The 18869-nt window shown below is 30.6% G+C and overlaps 1 protein-coding gene across 1 annotated transcript in view; it reads right to left on the bottom strand.

Moving 5' to 3' along the window:
• LOC142322035 (congested-like trachea protein) overlaps positions 1–18869 on the bottom strand; it is a 94908-nt gene that overhangs the window by 29387 nt on the left and 46652 nt on the right. The window contains exon 4 of the mRNA XM_075360635.1: positions 6984–7104. Within this exon, the coding sequence (XP_075216750.1) occupies positions 6984–7104 (121 nt within the window). The remainder of the gene's footprint in view (positions 1–6983; positions 7105–18869) is intronic.

Below are 18869 nucleotides of genomic sequence, written 5' to 3' on the forward strand. Positions count from 1 at the left end.
CAGTTAATGATGGTAAAGAACAATTTGGATTCGGATTAACAGTACAAGGTGAAAAGATAAAGATGCTACGATTTGCTGATGATATAGTAATTCTAGCCGAGAGTAAAAAGGATTTAGAAGAAACAATGAATGGCATAGATGAAGTCCTACGCAAGAACTATCGCATGAAAATTAAAAAGAACAAAACAAAAGTAATGAAATGTTGTAGAAATAACAAAGATGGACCACTGAATGTGAAAATAGGAGGAGAAAAGATTATGGAGGTAGAAGAATTTTGTTATTTGGGAAGTAGAATTACTAAAGATGGACGAAGCATCTTGACAAATGAAGAGGTGTTGCGGCAAATAGATGAAGAAACAAGCATTTGGAAAAATATAGCTAAAAGAAGAGACAGACTTATGGGCCACATACTAAGGCCTCCTGGAATAGTCGCTTTAATATTGGAAGGAAAGGTAGAAGGAAAAAATTGAAACACGCCAAGTTTGGAATATGTAAAACAAATTGTTAGGGATGTAGGATGTAGGGGGTATACTGAAATGAAATGACTAGCACTAGATAGGGAATCTTGGAGAGCTGCATCAACTGGTCAAATGACTGAAGACAAAAAAAAAAAAAATCTAAAAACATGCTGCCATCTGTTGCTGCTTTTATAATAATGTCATCTTCATACTCTGTCTGAAAGTTGATCAAGTTGGAAATTCTTTTGTACTTATATATATATATAATCTCTCCACAATGTCCAAACTTTTACTTTTATTATTTAAATTAATTTTCTTGATTTCTACTATTTCCAAATTTGTCGGAATATCAGATACAGAATGTTTTTTATTAATAAGGTGGTCAGCAACATTAGAAAACCCAATTTACCATTTTTATAATTTCTAATGTGTTCTAAAAATTTAGTTTATATATATATATAATATAATATAATTTATTTAATATATATATATAAAATTACCTATATATAGCTAAAACTAATAGGTCTTATATACATATAGCTCACAATCATTGCATTTTATTTTATAAATTCCTCATGAATTATAAATCAGTGCGATTATTATTTTTTAAATATTTTATTATATGATTGTCTTGTATGCCGGTTTAAATTTACTTTTATAATAAATATTTATATTTTCAACTACATTATTATTGTATAAATATTTTAAATATAAGTTGTCAATTTTTTGTGTATCATTTATAGGCATAAGAGTTGTTGTATTATTAATTTTTGAAAATTTTGTTTTGTATATATTATTAATTAAAGAAACATTACAACCATTATGTTTAACAATTTGTTTTATAATATCTATTTCTTTGTTTAATTTACTTTTATTTTTATTATATTATGTGTAATTAATTGCTCTATTAACCATGTGCGTATATGCACTAATTTTGTGTGACCATGGATGATTTGAATTTCTATGTTTTGTGGTTTTATTGGTTGTGGATTTCCTAAATACTGACATTATTAATTGATTATTTTTGTTAATTTTGATACTAACATATAGAAAATTTATTTCTTTATTTATGTTAATTTCAAAAGTAAATTTCAAACTATTATAATATGAATTAATTTTATTCAAAATTATTAAATGTTTATTGTATGTAATGGGATTACAAATTACAAAAACATCAACATACCTAGTCCATAATAGGATATCATGTGTATGAATAATGCCATAAATAATTTTATCTTTGAAATCCTGTAAATAAATCTCGGACAAGATAGTTGTTAATGAAAAACACAATGGTAAAGTATTTTCCTGAATATAATATTTATCATTAATTTTAAAGTAATTTTGTTGGCAAATATTTCCAACAATAGTAATAATATTATCAATAAATGGGTCTTCATTATTGTACATTAATTTGTTTTTTATTATTTGAACTGTTTTATCTATGGGTACATATCATTAATATCATAACTTACCAAACTAGTTTTTTCTCAGATTATTAAATCTTTTAATTTATTTACAAATTCAAATCCATTTTTTATATTGTACTTATAATCCAAATTTATTTTTATCTTAAGTATTTTATCTATTGTTTTTGATATAATATATGATGGAGCAGTTGTGAAATCTATCAAAGGCCACATAGGTTAACCAGGATTATGTATTTTTGGAAGTCCCATTAATTTTGGTGCACTTGGTTCAAATGGGTATAATCTAGATTGATATTTTAAGTTATTTTTATAATTAAAAATATTACGGTAATTTTTTATTAAACTTTTAGTTATTTTTAGAAATTTATTGGTGGGGTCATTTATTTCTTTTAAATTATTTTCTAATATGTACTGTTTCATCAGATTATTATATTTTTCGATATACATAATGACAGGAGTCTTGGTTTTATCTGATTTTAAGATAATGCAATTATTCTTATTTAATTTATTTTTTAATTGGCAAATTACTTTTTTATTAATATTTTTGGAAATTGGTTTACAAGTCAAATTTTTACTTTTATGAATTTTACTGCAATGATGTTACATAAATTGTTTTTTGTCATCAGGATTTACTTTATTAATACTCATTTCAGAATCAATTACTATATTTTTAGTAACATTATTCTTATCATCATCATTCAAATTAAATTTAAATGCATTAGCAATGACTAGCAACTTATCCTTATCATCAAGGTCAACATTAGTAAAATTAATCAAATCAAGACAATTACTATTAAATAATTTTGAATTTGCATGTCCAACTTTAAAATGTAAACCATTATGAGTATAATCTGTCTTCCAAACCCCTATTATTACCATACTTATCATTGTAAATGTAATTATAATTGTTATTACTATTACGATTATTATTATTATTTCTAGTTTTTATCAATTATTAATTTTAACATGTTTGGATCCATTAAGTTTATTTTAAAGAATTTTAATGTTAATCTTGATCAAATTAAATTCATAATTAAACATTATAATGCCAAAAACCGGTACTAACTGGAGATGTGTATTATACAACTTTATATTTATTAAATTACTTTTATAATATGCATGTTCATTTCCTGCTTAATTTTAAATCCTTCTGCAAAATTTTAGTTTTTGTTATAGATATATTAAATTGGGAATTCTTTATTATCCTAGCATATTTGGGGATGATGTTTAATTTAAAGCACATTTTATTAAAAGTTATTAAGTTATCTGAATGATAACTTTGCCTGGTCGCATTCATATTGATTTTCCTAAAGTCATTTTGTAAAATAAAATGCAATGACTGTGACACACACATATATATATATATATATATAGGTAAAACTAATAGGTATTTTAAAACTAGATCTTTAGAACACATTAGAAATTATGAAAATGTTAAATTGGGTTTTCTAATGTAGCTGACCACCTTATTAATAACAAACATTCTGTATCTGATATTCCAACAAATTTGGAAATAATGGAAATCAAGAAATTTAATATAAATAGTAATAGTAAAAGTTAGGACATTTTGGAGAGATTTTATATATATATATATATATATATATATATATATATATATATATATATATAAGTACAAAAGAATTTCCAACTTGATCAACTTTCAGACAGAGTATGAAGATGACACTATTATAAAAGCAGCAACAGATGGCGGCACATTTTAGATAAAAATAGATATATCAGAATGTATATAAATAATTTCAAATCCACTCAGTAATGTAACATTGGCTGGCCAAGTTACATGGTATAAATCTTCTAATTATTTTATTTTTAAAGTTAATTTTATTTTTTAATTCTTCATTGATGCCATATTTACATATATGTAATTATTTTATTTAATTGACTTCATGTTTTGTAATATTAATTTTAATATTTTTCTAAAAAAAAAAAAAAAAGGTTATGTTTTGATATGTAATTTTATATAATTTATATGCAACTGATGATGCAGGATCTCGCACAAGTGCTATTGAATAAAAAAAAAAAAAGATAGTGTCATTTCATTTACTATGTAATTTTGAACTTGGGTTGTTCAAGTTGGTTTTTGATTATAAAAAAATACACTATATATATAGGCCTATGTAAGAGGGTTATTTTTTTCAAGGTCCGATCGGTCGCGAAATAAAAACCCGTGCAAAAATCAGATGAACCTTTGCGCATATGTGTTGCGCTGCGTCTCTAGTATGGCCTTTAATCACGCCGCGTCACTTCGTTTAGTTCTGAACACGCAGCTAGCATGTAAACATGTCTACAACAATACCATCTCCCGCCAAGTGTGAAGTGCTGCGGTAATTCGATTTCTTCAGGCTGAGGGGTGTAATACAGCTGAAATTCATCGACGAATAAGTAATGTGTACGGTGAAACTTCAATGACTGACAGCAAAGTGCCACAATGGTGTAGGAACTTTAAAGCAGGACGTACAGATGTTCATGATGGTGGCAGTCAGGGAAGGAAGCGAGTGTCAACCAATGATCTCGTTGAGCGAGTGGATGAGGCAATTCAAGAAAATCGTCGGTTCACAATTTCTGTATTGAGTGATTCGTTTCCTGAAATTTCAAGGTCAGCTCTCTACACCATTGTGAGTGAGAGACTTCAGTACCGCAAACTGTGTGCGAGATGGGTACCCAAGATGCTGTCCGACCATCACAAAACAATGGACGCCTTCCTAATTTCTCCAGCGCTACCACAATGAAGGAGAAGTTTTTTGAACAAAACTGTCACAGGGGACGAGACGTGGGTCCATTTTGAAACTGAAGAAACAAAAGAACAATCTAAACAGTGGATGCATTCTCATTCTCCCAGTAAACCAAAGAAGTTCACGCGCATCTTCTCCAACAGAAAGTGTATGGCTACTGTGTTCTGGGACCGGAATGGAGTTCTGTTGGTGGAATTCATGGAACGTGGCACGACCATAACTGCAGCCTAGTAGTATGTTTTGTATACATTCGGGGGTAAATTCCGACTCAATTGGGCCCAATCACTTTACCCCCGAATGTAAACAGGTTTATTCAAACACATTAAAGAATCCACCGAGGTCTCTTTTCACGAGTCGACTGCCACTTTTCAGTTAAATTCTCACAACGCAAGCGTCTGACTGCAAAGTAGTGAGGGTGTCAGAAACTAAGTCAGTCTTCTTGAGCAGAACTACACAAGGGTTTTTAAAATAATCCCACAATGTCAAGGGAGTGATAAAACTGAGGTTCTTGATGGCTACGTATATAGTCCATTTGTCATAAAAATGGATATTTAAAAATTTTCTTTCTGCACTGTTGGATGCCACTACACTATCTTGCTGAAACATCAATGGCATCCTCTTGTTTAATGGCAAATCCAACAGATCTCAGCAAAACATCTCCCAAATATTCAAGATAGTGTTCTCTCTTTAAATTCCCAAGGTAGAAGTTTACTAGTAATGTATAATTACTATATTGTACTGAAAACAGTTAACAGAAAATCTCTCTTGATTACTGCCTTCATTTATAACTACCGGGCTTTGTATGGATCAATAAACACTATTTTTTCTGTTAAACGTCCAACTGTTTATAAAATTGGTTTCATATGTCGATATGATATCTGACAAAATTGGGGATATTTGTACTCTCTTCAGCTTTGAACTGTAAGACTTAAACTTTCTACCTTGATCACCACCATCTAAAGGATAAAACACAGTAGACACTTCACGAGTTTCACGAGTCGACTGCCACTTTTGTGTGTAAAACACAGTAGACACTTCACGAGACACTTCACGAGTTTCACGAGTCGACTGCCACTTTTCAGTTAAATTCTCACAACGCAAGCGTCTGACTGCAAAGTAGTGAGGGTGTCAGAAACGAAGTCAGTCTTCTTGAGCAGAACTACACAAGGGTTTTTAAAATAATCCCACAATGTCAAGGGAGTGATAAAACTGAGCTTCTTGATGGCTACGTATATAGTCCATTTGTCATAGAAATGGATATTTAAAAATTTTCTTTCTGCACTGTTGGATGCCACTACACTATCTTGCTGAAACATCAATGGCATCCTCTTGTTTAATGGCAAATCCAACAGATCTCAGCAAAACATCTCCCAAATATTCAAGATAGTGTTCTCTCTTTAAATTCCCAAGGTAGAAGTTTACTAGTAATGTATAATTACTATATTGTACTGAAAACAGTTAACAGAAAATCTCTCTTGATTACTGCCTTCATTTATAACTACCGGGCTTTGTATGGATCAATAAACACTATTTTTTCTGTTAAACGTCCAACTGTTTATAAAATTGGTTTCATATGTCGATATGATATCTGACAAAATTGGGGATATTTGTACTCTCTTCAGCTTTGAACTGTAAGACTTAAACTTTCTACCTTGATCACCACCATCTAAAGGATAAAACACAGTAGACTTGTATGCTTCAATATTTTTGATGAATATCTTGGTTAGTGTGCCAAGTGACTTCCCTAAAAGAAAATTCAGGGACAGCTTTGAAATTTGTTAATATGTCCTTTTCAATTCCTTTTATCAGAATTGTACTAATGGTTACTTTTTATATTTGAGCCAAGCACCCAGCTATAAAAACTAGTCTTTAAAAACCTAGCGTTTAAGTCATACCTAACTGGTAATCTTTTTTCATGAATAGAGGTTGTTAAATAACAGTTTTTGTTACTGAGAAAATTCAGTTTTTCAATATTTATAGAATTCAATTTCTTTTTAAATCAAAATAATAATTGTGTAATATGAGGGTGTGTTCAAAACCTTTTTAAAAATACTTTAGCCAGGAAACTTAAAATGGAAGAACCAATTGGTTGAGTGTAATATCAGCTGAACAAGAAGTAATTTTTTTCTGTAATGGCTGGTAAAAGTGTTATAATTCAGCTGTGTGTCCTAGTAAGGTGTTGTTTTATTACTAGTTCATAAGAAGTATGTTAATTAAGTAGTTTTTATGCTGGGTTATGTACAATATTAATATTACTGACAAATTTATCAACTAATTATTAAAAAAAAAAAAAAAAAAAAAAACAATCAAAGAGGAGAAAATGATTCTTTAATATAGGTTAACATTACCTCTTAATAGAGTAGCACAAGTTCCTTTATATATACTTCTAAGACCACCTTCTCGATATAATTTTTTAACCACATCCACTGGGCCCTTATATTTTATTTCAGAACCACCACCTTGTTGAACCTTAAAAAACAAATATGAAGATACACAAAAAAATTAAACATTAACATAATATTACTTCATTATTATGAGTTTCCATTTTCATCCTATTTTAATGTACAAAACCAATAAAATTTAAATTTTGTACATTATTAAATTCATTTACTTTTTCTTTGTTGCTGCAATTCCAAACATTTTATACAGTTTCTTTGCCAATGAGTGCATTTGTTTCCTAGTCATCAACATGGCAGACTCCACTGTTGATATATATCACGAATATTTCTAGTAAGTTCTACTGGATCCACCTTTGGAAGGTGGACTCAGATATTTCACAGTATCTTATATGATAATGAATGTTCATTTAAGAACCCTAGCAGGGTAATTCCCTTATCTGATCATGTTCGCTACTCCAGACACATTTTGCCTACTGCTTTTGGCTGTCATTTGTTTGCTTCTGTACTGGCTTTACAGTCAATGTGGTTTGCAAAAATAATGTTTTTTTTTAAAAGTTCAATACTTCTAAAAGCTTCAAACAGAAAATAGAATAAAATAATAAATGTATATTAATTTCTGATACAATGTAATGTAAATTTATACAGTAACTTCAGATATTAAATAAAGAAAACTTGTAATAATAAATTATTAATAGTTTTCTAATTGGAATAAATAATTCTTTCAAATGTTACAATATATACTGCTGGGTTTTTGTGCCCCCAAATGGTTTATTTCATCAAATTAATAATCATATTTATAATTTGTTCAACTTAATATTTATTGTTAAATTCTGCTGTTTCAACTTATTTTTCTCTTTTATGTTAAACTGGTCCTTTTAAACTAATATGGTTTTATGTTAGTTTTAAAAAAGGCTTCAATCATATTAAGCACTTTATATGCTTAATAATATAATAAATACAGGTGTAAAAAAGCATACCTGACTATTCATGTTTGGTTCTACATATCAAAATAAACAAAAAAACGTTCTAATCCTGAAAAAAATTATGATTTTTCTCTTCATCTTCCTTCTAACACAAAGTGGCAGCACTTTGTGTTTTATAAAGGAAAATGTATGTCAAAACTGAATTGAGGCATAATATTATTTGGTACACATGTTGGCATCAGTTTTCTCCAATAAATCAAAAATTACAGTGAAAACATTCACAAAATTCAAAAAGGTGGCAAAAGAATTTTTAAAATTCTCATCTCTGTAATCATAGTTTCATCAAAATACAATTATCAACCAAAATGATACCTTATTTTTAAAAATCAGTTCACAAACAACCAAGTTACTGCAGAAAATGTATAGGATAATTTTCAGCTGGATTTCCATTCCTACACCATTTAAATTAATTAAGCTTGAATCTTTTTCATAACTTCAACACTAAATAATGGCTAAAAGTTACGACTTAACTAACTTTTAATATATTAATTACATTACTGTTCTTAAAAATGACTGCGTGAAGATCATCTATCAATCTTACAAAACAATAGAATTTAACAAATTATAATAAACAGGCAGATTTATTTAAATTGGATTAGAATTTACTAAATAAACATTAAATAGTATAAATAATTGCTACCAATTTTACTCTCAATTTTTCAAGTGTGAATATTTGAAATTGCCTCCATTGATGACAATATACTATTGCAGCTGATTTAATGATTATCTCTCTTTCAAAAATCCTTGGTACAAATTTAATATGTTGAAAATGTTCGATAATTCTCTGATGAAGTTCTCCCAATACTGAGCACTGTTATTGCTATGACTAAATCATACCAATATTTGATTTAGTCATACAAGTATGTCTAAATAATTTTTTGGTATTCCCAACAATAGAAATCTATTGCATTTAAATCATGTGATCTTGAGAGCCAAGCTATTGATATGGCATGACCAATTTACCTTCCAGGTATGTACATAATCATCCAGGTACTGGCAGACATTAATACTGAAATGTGCTGGGGCACCCTTGTCCATGAACCATACGTTATTCCTAGTTAGCAGAGAACTTCATTTAAATGTTTTGGTAGAAAGTTTTTGTGGAAATGATAATAATTCCTTCTGTTCAATTTTTGTGGCAGGTAAGACAGACTGATCAGTGAATCACCAATGATACAAATCCAAATGTTTAATGAAGATGATCGCTGAAATCGAGACTGCATAATGGCGTGAAGATTTTCTTACAACCAAAGATGGATGCTGTGAAAACTGATGAACCGTCAACATTTGCATTTTTCAAACAAGAAATGGATATAGCGGATTCCCTGAATTCCTCAGTCAACTTGTAAAACAGCTTTCCTTTAAAAAAACTCTTCTTGTATTGCCCTCTAAATTTTGTTCAATATGTTTCAATACCAGAATTTCTAATGTTTTTCTAAAGGCAGAATTTTTGTGCTTCATGGTTTTCTTTGAACATATGCTCTATGAGAAAAACTTCCACTTTCTCTTAACTTTATACAAGTGAACTTAAAAAATCTTTCGCTGGGCAAATAAATGGTAATAAGGAAAACGTTCGGCATATAGACGGTGCATTTCAGCTTGATTGCAGTTTTCCTGTCTGTACATAAGATGTATATCTGCAATTTCAATGTGAGAGCAACTTCATTCTCAAAGAATAAAATAAAAGAAAACCTAACATTAAAACAAGTGATAATCGGTTTTCAAAAACAGACAGAAATAAAATAACGAAAAAAGTTAGTAGAATAAACATAATTGATTACTGTTAATATTGCTTCCACAATAATGTACATTAAATATGACAATTGCAATACAACTTTATTATAGTAACAGAGCTGTAGCTAAATGTATTTTAATATTATTGAACAATTATTAATTAAATCTAATTGTAGTAAATTTAATATTATCATTAATAACTAATATTTAATTAATTAAATTTATTAACTCAAATTATTTCAGTTTAATTATTAGTGGTGGTGATGGAATTGACTGAAAATTGTCATCAATTTTCTACAATAAATGTAGTTAGAGGACCGATTTAAAAAAAAAAAAGGTGTTATCTTGTTTACAATGAGAGACACTCAACATTTTAGCTAATAAAACTGGTCAACAAAATATAATTTTTTGTTTGTTAAATGAGAGTGAATGAGACTGATTCTTATAGTATTTTTTATGCTGATTTCATATATATTACTGGATTTTTTCTGTCAGGCTCAGTTTTTGTAACTGAAATTTTTTTTGAAATAAAAAATGTATGGCGAATGTAATGGAAAAAAAATACATTACATGCATTTTGCAATCGCCTAAAACCTACTTCTTTTGGATTTTCTGTAATTTGCTGTATGTAGATCCCTCTTTAGATTCCAACAGCAGTCAGCTAACATTTTTCAGTTCCATTTTTCCTGGAATTGTGTTTCCATTGCAGATATCTCCTGGTGAAAGCATTCTCCATTTTCATCGCTGATAACACCAAGATTATTAGGGAAAAAATCAAAATGTGAATGTAAGAAATGAATTGAGTGACATGTTACACCCAAGCTCTTTATGGTTTTGAAAAAGTTCACTCACAAATTCTCTGTAGTTACTCACCTTATGGTTTTCAAGTAAGTTTTACCATATTTTGAAATGATTTTCATGCAGAAACCTCCAAGTCATTCAGACATTCTTCAAACACCGAATCACTCATTCATTTTCTTATTTGTGGTCCAACAAATATACCTTCCTTTATTTTAGCATCACTTATATTAAGGAATTTGTATTTTAGGAACTGAAATCCTGCATCATTACAATCCATTACTTTAACAAAATTTTTGAATTAACTTAAATGTGTAGTGGTGGAAGATAAACCTTTTTTGGTTTTACTAATGCTTGATTAACAACATTCTTCTCTACTACAGTCAGTATCTCTCTCTATGGCCATTGCTCTTTTATGTAATGGTTTTTACTATCTCTGCTGTCCCATTTGCACAAAAAACAACAGAACTTAGTGTATACAAGTTGCATTCTAAGTAAAAGCGCTATTACTTTCAGATTTCCACAAATATGTCATAAATATTTCTCATACTGAATCCTGTTTAATACGAGTTTCATATTTTCATAAGACTCCTTCATGTGAACACCATATGCTAATGGTAGTGATGGACATTTATTTCAAATGTGAAGTAGAACAGCTTTCAAACTAAGCTTTGATGAGTCAATAAAAAGTTGCCATTCATCAGGATGATGCATATGTCCCAAAGCTTCCAGTAATGAGTCCACATCATTACAGTATACTAAGTTTTCATACCAAGAAAAGAAATGTTCAAATTCTGACTACCTATCATGAAAAGCACTTACTTTAGTGTTTGGTTGTAAAAGATGCCATCCTTTCAATCTTGATGCTAGAATTTCTACTTGATTCTTTGGTAAATTTAGATCACAAACCAGATCATTTAATTCTGACTGATTAGTTAAATGTGATTCTGTATATCTATTTTCTAAAAAGTCTAGATATCTTTCTTCATCGTCTGATAAGTCAGCACAAGATTCAACATTTTCAATTTTATCTAAGTTCCATGTTTCTGGTGGTACTGGAATTGGAAGCTCTTGGCGATGTGGCACAGGTCGCATGGAAAAGAGAATATCAGAATATTTAACAGTACATCTAGTTTTAGCTGTTATCCCAGATATCTTTATTACACAAAAATAATAGTCTGTAGTGTGATCCTTCAGTTCTCTCCAAACCACTGGAATTGCAAATGACATGTGATGAGATCCATTTAACTAACCAGTCAACAATGTTACACAAGAAGCACAGCAAATATGAGGAGCCCAAAATTTGTCCTGATCACCTAATTATATCCAAAATACAGTTCATACAACTTTTTTATCAGTGTAGTTATATTTCTTTTCTGAGTCTTCAATTTTATCTCACCTTAGATGTAGCAGAAATTGTTTGGATGATTAATGTAACTCCAAGGCATTTTTAATACATTACAATAACTAATATGGTTTTAAAAAAAGCACTTTATAAATACAGTAATTTAATAAACATACACTCGCTTTATTGAACAACATATACCCACATATACGAAAGCCAGCTACAAAACTGAATGTTACGCACACGAGAACTTGGACTTGAATGAGAATTAAAAATATTTCTCTAGTCTGCACGACAGTTTATAAGTAAATATAATAATGACAGAAATAACTAATGAATGGATATGTATATTAGTAAGGTGTACATAGAAAGAATGAGTCACATTCTTTTTCATTTTAATTACTGTATAAATAATAAACACGATGACTAATGTCTAACAAATCAATGTGACAACCAGTGCCGGATTTACCTTGGACGAGACCCCAAGCAAATCAATATTTTTGAGCCCCCACCCGGAAGTTCCAGTTGCCTATTATCCTACAAAATTTCATTTGATAAACATATAGGTTATGATAACAGAAATAATCAGACACAACCTGATACATTTTTTAATGAATTTTTTTGACCTTAATTTTTCGTTTGAATTTTTAAATAGTATGATTCAAATACATACTTTGTATCTTTGACTCAAGCAACAAAACAAGATGCTTCAAGAATCTCTGCTGGTTTAGACAAAGACGAACAAAACGTTTGACCAAGGCGCCATCTTTTTGTTACACATGGAAATGACGCGTGGGAAAAAATGGTTTGCATGACAAACCAATTTTAAAATATACTGTCATTATAATCTATGCTATAAATATAAATGAAACTTTTACATAATTGAAGATAGCAATTACAATTATATATAAGTTATAAAAGCAATAAATAAAGTATTATAAATATATTCTTAATTTTTTGTTAATTTTACTTTTATTTTTCAAAATTTTTTATTTCGAGGCCCCTGTCAAAGTGAAGCCTCAAGCAGCTGCTTGTTTTGCTTTATGGTAAATTCGTCACTGGTGACAACAATTTAGGGACTGTAATAAATAAACAAAGGCTATTTACTTGAAAAATAATATAATAAAATATGTTCACAAAATGCTATACTAATAGAGTTCTGCATGATAACTACCTTAAAATAAGAATGGTAGTTACAAAAAAACTAAGCCTGATAGAATAATTCTGATTTCATATTTGAAATCAGCACAAAAAATACTGTAAGAATGAGTTATTCCCTCTCATTTAACAAAATCATTGTTGATCAGGGTAATTGTATTTTAATAAAATGTAACATTTAAAAAAAATGTAAAGGCTAAAAATTTGATGTAGCTGCCATTTTCAAATTTGAAAACATATTAAATATCATTTTTTATTTATTAGAACCTCCTCTATGAATCATGAGACCTTGCCGTTGGTGAGGGGGCTTGAGTGCTCAGGGATACAGAGTAGCTGGACCGAAGGTGCAACCATATCGGAGAGGTATCTGTTGAGAGCCAGACTAAGGAATGATTCCTGAAAGAGGGCAGCAGCTCTTTCAGTAGTTGTTAGGGGCGTGAGTCACAATGACTTAAACGGCCGTATCAACATCACTCAGTCCTCTGAGTACTGCGCAGCTGAAAGCAATGGAAAACTACAGCTGCTTTTTTCCAAGAAAATGTGGCTCTCTGCATTTTCACATATCAATAATGGAGGCGCCTTCCTTGGTAAAATATTCCGGAGGTAAAATAGTCCCCCGTTCGGATCTCCGGGTGGGGACTACTAAGGAAGGGGTCACCAGAAAATTAAAAAATAACATTCTACGAGTCGGAGCGTGGAATGTTAGAAGCTTAAAAAAGGTTGGTAGGCTAGAAAATTTAAAAAGGGAAATGGATAGGGTGAATGTGGATATAGTAGGAATTAGTGAGGTTCGGTGGGAAGAGGAAGGCGACTTTTGGTCAGGTGATTTTAGAGTAATTAACTCAGCGTCAAATAATGGGCAGGCAGGAGTAGGTTTCGTGATGAACAAGAAGATAGGGAGGAGAGTGGAGTATTTCAAAACGCATAGCGATAGAATCATTGTAATAAGGATAAAATCAAAACCTAAACCGACAACGATTGTTAACGTTTATATGCCTACAAGCGCCCATGATGATGATGAGGTAGAGTGTGTATACGAAGAGATTGATGAAGCAATTAAACACGTAAAAGGAGATGAAAATTTAATAATAGTTGGAGATTGGAATGCAAGCATTGGAAAAGGCAAGGAAGGAAATATAGTGGGTGAATACGGGCTGGGCAAAAGGAATGAAAGAGGGGACCGACTTATAGAGTTTTGCACGAAGTATAATTTAGTAATTGCCAACACCCAATTTAAAAATCATAATAGAAGAATATACACTTGGAAAAAGCCAGGCGATACTGCAAGGTATCAGATAGATTATATCATGGTTAAGCAAAGATTTAAAAATCAACTCGTTGACTGCAAAACTTACCCTGGAGCAGACATTGATAGCGACCATAATTTGGTGATAATGAAATGTAGATTGGGGTTTAAAAACCTGAAGAAAAGTTGTCAGATGAATCGGTGGAATTTAGAGAAGCTTGAGGAAGAGGAGGTAAAGAAGATTTTCGAGGAGGACATCGCAAGAGGTCTGAGTAAAAAAGATAAGGTAGAAAATGTAGAAGAAGAATGGGAGAATGTTAAAAAGGAAATTCTTAAATCAGCAGAAGCAAACTTAGGCGGAATAAAGAGAACTGGTAGAAAACCTTGGGTTTCAGACGATATATTGCAGCTGATGGATGAATGTAGAAAATATAAGAATGCTAATGATGAAGAAAGTAAAAGGAACTATCGGCAATTAAGAAATGCTATAAATAGGAAGTGCAAACTGGCGAAAGAAGAGTGGATTAAAGAAAAGTGTTCAGAAGTGGAAAGAGAAATGAACATTGGTAAAATAGACAGAGCATACAGGAAAGTTAAGGAAAATTTTGGGGTACATAAATTAAAATCTAATAATGTGTTAAACAAAGATGGTACACCAATATATAATACGAAAGGTAAAGTCGATAGATGGGTGGAATATATTGAAGAGTTATACGGTGGAAATGAATTAGAAAATGGTGTTATAGAGGAAGAAGAGGAAGTTGAGGAGGATGAAATGGGAGAAACAATACTGAGATCTGAATTTAAGAGAGCATTAAAAGATTTAAATGGCAGAAAGGCTCCTGGAATAGACGGAATACCTGTAGAATTACTGCGCAGTGCAGGTGAGGAAGCGATTGATAGATTATACAAACTGGTGTGTAATATTTATGAAAAAGGGGAATTTCCGTCAGACTTCAAAAAAAGTGTTATAGTTATGATACCAAAGAAAGCAGGGGCAGAAAAATGTGAAGAATATAGAACAATTAGTTTAACTAGTCATGCATCAAAAATCTTAACTAGAATTTTATACAGAAGAATTGAGAGGAGAGTGGAAGAAGTGTTAGGAGAAGACCAATTTGGTTTCAGGAAAAGTATAGGGACAAGGGAAGCAATTTTAGGCCTCAGATTAATAGTAGAAGAAAGATTAAAGAAAAACAAACCAACATACTTGGCGTTTATAGATCTAGAAAAGGCTTTCGATAACATAGATTGGAATAAAATGTTCAGCATTTTAAAAAAATTAGGGTTCAAATACAGAGATAGAAGAACAATTGCTAACATGTACAGGAACCAAACAGCAACAATAACAATTGAAGAACATAAGAAAGAAGCCCTAATAAGAAAGGGAGTCCGACAAGGATGTTCCCTATCTCCGTTACTTTTTAATCTTTACATGGAACTAGCAGTTAATGATGTTAAAGAACAATTTAGATTCGGAGTAACAGTACAAGGTGAAAAGATAAAGATGCTACGATTTGCTGATGATATAGTAATTCTAGCCGAGAGTAAAAAGGATTTAGAAGAAACAATGAACGGCATAGATGAAGTCCTACGCAAGAACTATTGCATGAAAATAAACAAGAACAAAACAAAAGTAATGAAATGTAGTAGAAATAACAAAGATGGACCACTGAATGTGAAAATAGGAGGAGAAAAGATTATGGAGGTAGAAGAATTTTGTTATTTGGGAAGTAAAATTACTAAAGATGGACGAAGCAGGAGCGATATAAAATGCCGAATAGCACAAGCTAAACGAGCCTTCAGTAAGAAATATAATTTGTTTACATCAAAAATGAATTTAAATGTCAGGAAAAGATTTTTGAAAGTGTATGTTTGGAGTGTCGCTTTACATGGAAGTGAAACTTGGACAATCGGAGTATCTGAGAAGAAAAGATTAGAAGCTTTTGAAATGTGGTGCTATAGGAGAATGTTAAAAATCAGATGGGTGGATAAAGTGACAAATGAAGAGGTATTGCGGCAAATAGATGAAGAAAGAAGCATTTGGAAAAATTTAGTTAAAAGAAGAGACAGACTTATAGGCCACATACTAAGGCATCCTGGAATAGTCGCTTTAATATTGGAAGGACAGGTAGAAGGGAAAAATTGTGTAGGCAGGCCACGCTTGGAGTATGTAAAACAAATTGTTAGGGATGTAGGATGTAGAGGGTATACTGAAATGAAACGACTAGCACTAGATAGGGAATCTTGGAGAGCTGCATCAAACCAGTCAAATGACTGAAGACAAAAAAAAAATTTATTAGAAGCTGGTGTTGTAATGATTCCTCAATCCAATCTTGAGATATATATTTCTCTTTAAAAAATAAAAAATGGTAGACTGAAGGAAAACAAGGGAAAATTGTCATATTTCAGGATAAAAACATTTTTGTTCATTTTGATATAGAGAATCCGAAAATGAGTAGCTGACCTTTTTGGTGAGGTGGCAGTGGCCTTTCATCCAGAGATCCTGGTTTGAATCTCAGAATATGCTACAAAATTTCCATTTCATATTCAATGGAATAAGCTTTGGGCTAATGTGATACTTAATCATTAAAAACAACTCTTTTACTCCTTGAATACACATATAAAAAAAAGTACAACTTAAATTTTCACATGATGATACATTTTACTTATCAATTACCAAATTAATGAGATAAAAACAAGTAATCACTATGCTGCATGACCAACAAGACAATCATCACTTTTACAGATAGCATTAATTTTGATAGTTGATAAAAATAAACACAAAGCCAAAAAAACATTCAACTCAAATAAAGATTTGTTAAAAGGACTTGGCTCTAATCCGTAACCAACTGATGATGATGAAAAACTTGAACGTCTCAAGAGTAGCATCCTAGAAACAGACTGAATTAAATAAGAATAAAATTCCACCAATTGAACTCACGTTTAATGAACCAGCCCCTGCAGATCCCCAGCATTAAGCAATACTTAGCACACTAAATGCTGTTGTATTTACTTTGGTTAATGCTTCAAACATTTTAAATAACTATACATACCTGTTTACTACTTAATAAAAACTGAGCTACATGTTTGATGACTAACACATTTTTTTTTTTTTAATTTTTACTCTTCTCTTGATTTTAACATAATACCAGAAGGTATTTAAGCACTTATTTTTTATAAAAGATCAATGTAAGTTGTTTTATACCTATTTTTATTTAAATTTAATGAGTAGAATTGGATTATTGTCATATTTAATAAAGTTAAAAATGTAGCAGAAAATGTTTGCTAATACATATGTAAGGCAACGTACTTCAATAATTCTTAACACCTTAATTTCTCAAGCCTCTGTGATACAAATCTCAATACTACACAACTCTAGGGGGCAGTCCTTTAAAATGCAGACCAACGGCCAGTCTTACAAACAACTAACACACATAGATACACAGAAAGAATGTAGACATGTTCACAGTTAAATATCGAAAATAATGATAAGCATACATATTTCATTTAGGAAGAAAAATACCATTACTGAATTAGAATTATACTGTATTTCATGTATTAATAAAGAAAAAATTCCCTAAAAGAGGAAAAAAGTTTCAGTGTTGGGGCAAGTGAGATGCACTTTGTAAATTTTTCAGATGACATGGTGTATTTATTGGAGGTGATGTATTAGATATTCAATTATTTCAAAATTCAAAAAAGCATTTTGGTAGAATATGATATAAATATGAACTAAATCCATCATTGTGCACAAAATAAAAATACAACACGTGCATGCGCAATGCACACATACAAAATGACTGCTGGACAACTGATGCACTTTATTAGGTTACAAAAGAGGTATGCATGCATACTAGGTGCTAATACTGCACTTGCCAAGATATACCGATCATATTCAAATGTCTTTCAAGAAAAAAAATATGCTAAGTACAGCTGGATACTTTTTGAACAGCCTTTATATATCAGAGATTGTGCAAACAAAAAATTACAAATCATAAGACAAATATAATTTTTTTAAAAGTTTTTTTGAATAGTGCACCATTAAACAATGACAATTTAATAATGAATGTAAGTAGTCATTTATGGAAGAACTAATTCCACAATCTTTATGATTGGTTACAATGAGAATTATGCACTAGTGATGATTAAGCTAAACTTTAATTAATAACTCTTATTTTTAAACATTAGATTTCAGATTATAATTACCATTAGAATATAATTTTCCATTTTGGCCAGGTCATATTATTTAATCATACACAAAAAGCTAGGGAAAGGTAGTAGAAGGAAAAATGCAATGAGAATGAGGATCTAAAAATGAAATTGGAGGTACAAAACAATATACAGAAAGCTGAAGAGCATTACATGAAAAAAATGGAAAGGGAATGGTACAAGCTACATGAGAAAAAAGTTAGAGAAAAATGGAAAGACATGTATATGACATGAGAGATGAACAGACTCTTCTCTTACAGTCACCACCTATGTCAGGGAGGAGAATATTCTATTACTCAGTCCAAAATATTATAGAGTACATGTAATATTTTTTCTCCCACCCAGAGTTGCTGATTAAC

The sequence above is a fragment of the Lycorma delicatula genome, chromosome 3, assembly GCF_047948215.1.
Source record: "Lycorma delicatula isolate Av1 chromosome 3, ASM4794821v1, whole genome shotgun sequence".
NCBI classification, from domain to species: Eukaryota; Metazoa; Arthropoda; class Insecta; order Hemiptera; family Fulgoridae; genus Lycorma; species Lycorma delicatula.